The 6,055-nt window shown below is 39.9% G+C and overlaps 1 protein-coding gene across 1 annotated transcript; it reads right to left on the bottom strand.

Moving 5' to 3' along the window:
- Positions 1-3,793: 3,793 nt before the first annotated feature.
- On the bottom strand, positions 3,794-4,723 carry LOC122213581 (olfactory receptor-like protein OLF3). Its single transcript, XM_042927655.1, has one exon. It carries the CDS (start codon positions 4,721-4,723, stop codon positions 3,794-3,796), a length of 930 nt encoding a protein of 309 aa, XP_042783589.1.
- Between the last annotated feature and the right edge of the window lie 1,332 nt (positions 4,724-6,055).

Below are 6,055 nucleotides of genomic sequence, written 5' to 3'. Positions count from 1 at the left end.
TTTAATTTATAGGTAGGTATATGGTGAGACCCTTTAATCCAGAGAATCAGTTTCTCCTTTATTTAAGTGACGTTTTCATGGATTACAATTAATGATGGGAAAACTAAGTAAAGTATGACTTAAAATGCTAAAAACAAAGCAAATAATTTGAGTAGTTAGTGGTATTTCAAGTAAAAGACCCAAGAAAAAAACAGGCCTACCTTTAGAGAAAATGACCTGATATTAATGCACAGATAAAAGGGGTGAGACAAAATGTTAGGCTAATCTTTTCATCGAATGAAATGACCTTCATGTAATAAAGGAAAGAAAAAGCAGCACAAGAAAATGATTCCTTCCTATGATGCACAAAAGAACGAACTAGCTATTTTAAATTAATTGCATTCATCCAGATCCTGAATTTTATGCTAAGGTTCTAGAAAACTAGTATATGCTGTTTCATAGCCCCTTTTCATAGTCTGTGAGAATAGGACCCATACCAGGAAGTTAAGGACAAACAAATGTAGAGTATTTTTATTTAAAAATTTCCAAATTATCAGGAGGATGGATTTTAAAACACAGGCATATTAACGTGGAAAAATTCTAGGATTAACTATCAAGCATTGTTTGTGAGCTTTTACTAGCCTGTTGTTAGCACTCATTAGGAACAAACTGAAGTTCATTAAGAACAAATAATGTCATGAGAGGCCACCTTCATGGCCTTGCTAACTTTGCTTTCAATATTGATAGGTTGGTGGGTTGAAATAAAAAGGTGGTGGTGTTGTTTTTGTTTTGTTTTGTTTTTTTACAATGCAATATATTGGTAGTTTTGGTTAGACCAGAGCTGATAGGCTGATAAATCAGAATGTGGGGCTAGCATTTGTTATGGCCTTAACTGTCCCACCAAAATTCATATGTTACATTCCTAGCCCATAGTACCTCACAATGTGACTGTATTTGGAGATAAGGCCTTTAAAAATGTAATTAAGATCAATGAGGTCATATATACAGGCCTTAATACAATGTTACTGGTGTCCTTATAAGAGGAGAAGATTAGGGGTACCTGGGTAGCTCAGTCGGTTCAGCTCGGGTCATGATCTCGTGGTTTGTGAGTTCAAGCCCTGCATCAGGCTCTGTGCTGACAGCTCAGAGTCTGGAACCTGCTTCGGATTCTGTGTCTCCCTCTCTCTCTCTGCCCCTCTCCTGCTTATGCTCTATCTCTGTCTCTCAAAAATATATATTAAAAATTTTTTTTAATAAATTAAAAAAAGAAAAGAAGATTAGGGGGTGCCTGGGTGGCTCAGTCAGTTAGGCGTCCAGCTTGGGCCCAGGTCATGGTCTCACAGTTTGTGGGTTCAAGCCCCATGTCAGGCTCTGTGTTGACAGCTTGGATCCTGGAGCCTGCTTTAGATTCTGTGTCTCCCTCTCTCTCTGCCCCTCCTTCACTCACGCTCTCTCTCTCTCCTTCAAAAATAAATTTAAAAAAAGAGAGAAGATTAGGACACAGACGTGCACATGCAGAGGAAAGACCATGTGAGGGCACAATAAGGAGACAGGCATCTGCAAGCCAAGGAGAGAGGCCACCACAGGAACAACGCTGTCAATGCCTTGATCTTGGACCTCCAGCCTCTAAAACTGCAGGAAAATAAATTTCTGTTGCTTAAGCCACTCTGTCTGTGATGTTTTGTTATGGGAGCCCTAGCAAACTAATACAGCATCTGTTGCTTACTAGATGTCTTCAAGGAAGGCTGGATAGACCATTCTGTGAGCATCAAAGAATGTCAGAGGAATGTCTTTGCTGCCATGGGATGTTCAGTGTCACAGAAACAGATACCCAGACTTCGTCTTTGATTTTCCCTTGGAAAACAATTTCACTATAGTCGACTTACTCTGTACTAATGTCATGTTCAATCATTCCAGGCGATGGTTGACCACTTGCCAGTCTTTTCCCTCCCTCCTTTCCCCTCTCCCTTATTTCATCCTCAAGAAATGTATAGAGCTCTAGCATAAAAGATGGAACTAGATTCACTGGGGATCTCACAGCTGTGCTTTGAAGAACATGCTCTTGAGAAACTGAAGACATTTTGTTACTAAAAGATGAGTCTAGAGGCATAGGCATTGGTTGTGATATGGGAGGTAGGTTTTTACTTCACCTGACACCCATCCTTGCAGGGGTTCTGGAGGACCTAGGATTTAGCACAATCTAAAGACCTTCAGGTTACATATTAACATGTCTGGGGATGCTCAAGATACGGGCATAGGAAGTACAAGAATAGACTCCACTTTTAGATAATATCAGATGGAGCTCAGATCATCAAGAATTATTATTATGCAGGGGCCCCTGGGTGGCTCAGTCAGTTAAGCATCCAACTTCAGCTCAAGTCATGATCTCAGTTTGTGAGTTCAAGCCCCACATTGGGCTCTCTGCTGTCAGCAGAGCCTGCTTGGGATTCTCTCTCTCTGTCTCTCTGCCCTTCCCTTGCTCACTCTCTCTTTCTCTTTCTCAAAATAAACGTTTTTTAAAAATAAGTGTTATTATGTAAATTTAGCACACTTATATGCAACAGCAGGCAAGGACCAGAATATAACAGTTAAAGGTATTTGACAAAGCCTTATTATATCCTTCTAGATAAAATGATTAAAATATGCTTGAATAATTTATTTTAAAGTAGATTTAAAAGCATACACAAAATGTGCTCAATAAAGGTTTTCAATGTGGAAATAGGTTCACAGTGATATCTAGTTAAAATGTACCACTTGGTAATTCTTTTTATAACTGTTTCTGTTTATAATGTCTATGAAACAGAAAGTAAACTCCTAGAATACCTTTGAGAATCAAGATTCAAAATATTCTTGGTGAGTTGGTGTGACATGTGAAAATCAATAATAACAATTAGCAGAGCTAAATATACATATCATCAGTTTAGTTTTTAAAAAATAAGAGTTCCATGGGTATGGAGATTTTGTAAACAGTTTATAGGAAACAGGTCTTGGGAATTAGTTAAATAAAAAACTACAGCTATGAATAATTTTGGAAATAATAGTGATGTTTGGGAAAGTAATGTCACTGAATTGTACCCTTAAAATGGTTACATTGGTAAATTTTATGTTTTATATATATTTTGCTACAATTAGAAACCAAAACTGTAGTGAAGCCACAGATATTTGGCATATTACAAGCAGATTTGATTCTTGAAAAGCAGATGAGAGCCAACATACTGGTGTGAACAAATATTGTGTCATATATTATTTATTTCAGAATATCATATCACACTCTCTATTAAGGCACAAATTAAGTGTTGAAAGTTCTAAAACTGACATCATTTGAGAAAGGGTTAAAGAAACCATTTGTAATTATCCTGGGGCAAATAAGGCTGTTCTACAAATAAATGGAGTCTTGTCATGTAGAAAGAACAGACATCCTCCATTTTGTTCCACAGGTAAAACAGACCTCATAGGTGGCATTCGTCTCTTTATCCATTCCATGCCAGGTCTACTGGATGGAGCTGCAGATCATTTCTTTATACATTAATATACTAATAAAATAAAAAATGGGCAGATGAAGTCTAAATACCACTGGATACCTGAGAGAAGACAATCTAAGGAGAGGCCCTCTCGTGGATCACTGACATGTGAATTATCTGGCATTGGCCTATATAAGGAAATTCATTACTCAGGTAGAAGGATGCTTTCTCCAAATGCAAGGGCATATTAGTCAACTTTAGTTTAAGTATGGGAGTCCTGTCTACCTCAGCTGATCTCCTTTTTGGTTTTGATGATAGATAACAAGAAATGCTTATAATCTTTACTCTTTATCTCAGAATTTCTCTAGAACCTTTTGGAGAGCAGCCATAACTTCCTTATTCCTCAAGCTGTAGATCATGGGGTTCAGCATAGGTGCCACCAGAGCATAGAATAGAGCAACCATCTTCTCCTCTTCCTCTGAGGAGGCTGACTGTGGCCCCAGGTAGGTGAAAATGGTAGCCCCAAAGCACATACAAACCACAGTGAGGTGGGAAGCACACGTCCCAAAGGCTTTGCTACGTCCCTGAGCAGAACGAATATTCAGAATGGCAGCAACTATACGAACGTAGGAGAACAGAACCAGGAAACAGGGAAGCATGATCACCAGAAATCCTGAGATGGCCACCATGACCTTGTTGAAGGAGACGTCCACACAGGCTAGCCGTAGCACTGCTAAGGTCTCACAGGCAAAGTGATTGATAACACTGTGACACAGGGGAAGCCGGAAGGTAATGATTGTTTCCATCAGTGAATTGGTGAAACCAACCACCAAGCAGCCAGCAGCCAGCCCCAGACACAGCTGTCCATGCATGATGACTGTGTAGTGTAGTGGGTGGCACACAGCCACATAGCGGTCATAGGCCATGGCTCCCAGCAGGAAGAACTCAGACCCACCCAGGCCCAGGGAGATGTAGAGCTGGAGCACACAGCTGTAGAATGGGATGGACTTCCGGGCTGAGAGCAGGTGGGCCAGCATTTGTGGGGCAAAACTGTTTGAATAACAAAGGTCCACAAAGGATAAAACACTAAGGAAGAAGTACATGGGGTTATGAAGCCTGCTGTCCAGTCTGATCAGAAGAAGAATGAGAACATTTCCCACCAGAGTCACCAAGTACATGGTCAGGACCAGGACAAAGAGGAAGACTTGCATCTTCCAATCACTGGACAACCCGAGCAGAATGAACTCCCTCACCCATGTCTGGGTTTTATTTTCCTGGCCCATGAGTTTCTGAGGACCAAACTCTAAAGATGTTGAAAAAACAAATTATGAAAATTCAGGATTGGAAAGTGGCTTTTAGACCATATGGAGAGCTTACCCATCTGAACTTAAGTTCTTCTAGAACATCTCAGCCAAATCGTCATCCACACTCTGCTTGAACACATCCATATGAGGAGCACAATGGGATCCAGCTGTGCAGCTGGAAATCAAGGAGAAAAGAAGTTACATTCTTGGAATTCAATTTATTGGAATGTAATTTCTCCTCCCAAACATCTGCTCTTAAATGGGGGAAGGAAATTAATGAAGTGTTTAGACTTAAAATCCTATTCCATTTAGTAGGTATTATAGAGAATTCATGTCTTTTTGGTGAGAAATTTTTTGGTTCATATGAAAGATATTTTTCTGAATTCTGATTGATGTCCAGTCCCACTTAACTTCCTTTTGTTTATTGGGTTTCCTCTCTAGATATCTCAGACACACCCTACTTACCCCTCCTCAGGGGAATGTATCCATGAAACCCTGGATGTTGTAAATAATATTCTTATATTTTCATTAATAAATTTTTTTGAACTTATTTGCTTGACCTTGCCCTTTTGACATTGCCAAGTGGAAGGTCTCCTCTCCACCTACCTCACACCAGTGACTACGATGGTGAGATCAACCCAAGATGGACAACTTTAAAAATCAGGTGTTGTTAGGGGCACTTGGGTGACTCAGTTGGTTGAGATTCTGACTTTGGCTCAGGTCATGATCTCGCAGTTTGTGAGTTTTATCCCTGCACTGAGCTCTGGGCTGACAGCTCAGAGCCTGGAACCTGCTTTGGAATCTGTGTCTCCATCTTCCTCTCTGCCCCTCCCCTGCTTGTGCGTGCATGCGCTCTCTCTCTCTTTCAAAAATAAATAAATGTTAAATATTAAAAAATCAAAAAAGTCAGGTGTTGTTGGGGCACCTGGATGGCTAAGTTGGTTAAGCATCCAACTCTTGATTTCAGCTCAGGTCATGATCTCATAGTTCATGGGTTTAAGCCCCGTGTAGGAGTCTGTGCTAACAACATAGAGTCTGCTTGGATGCTCTCTCTTCCCCCACCCCCTCTCATTTCAAAATAAATAAATAATCAGTTGTTTCATGAAAAGAAAGTATATATAGTTGCTAAAATTCATCTCCCATGCCCCTCAAGTGGAATTTAATAACTTGTTTCATGATATGAGGTTGTTACTCAACAATGATGTTTTCTCAAGGAAGGAACAGCTCATTCATTTCTCAATACACCATTGATGAGTCCTTACCCATGAAGATAGAAGGATAAAAAATCAGGTGTTAATTATAGAACATGAG

The sequence above is a fragment of the Panthera leo genome, chromosome A2 (genome assembly GCF_018350215.1).
Source record: "Panthera leo isolate Ple1 chromosome A2, P.leo_Ple1_pat1.1, whole genome shotgun sequence".
Taxonomy (NCBI): Eukaryota; Metazoa; Chordata; class Mammalia; order Carnivora; family Felidae; genus Panthera; species Panthera leo.
Note: the sequence above shows the minus strand (reverse complement) of the source record. Positions and strands in the feature narration are given on the sequence as shown.

Excerpts from the sequence above, each read along its gene's own strand:
- LOC122213581 (XM_042927655.1), bottom strand. The coding sequence starts at position 4,723 with ATGGGCCAGGAAAATAAAACCCAGACATGGGTGAGGGAGTTCATTCTG.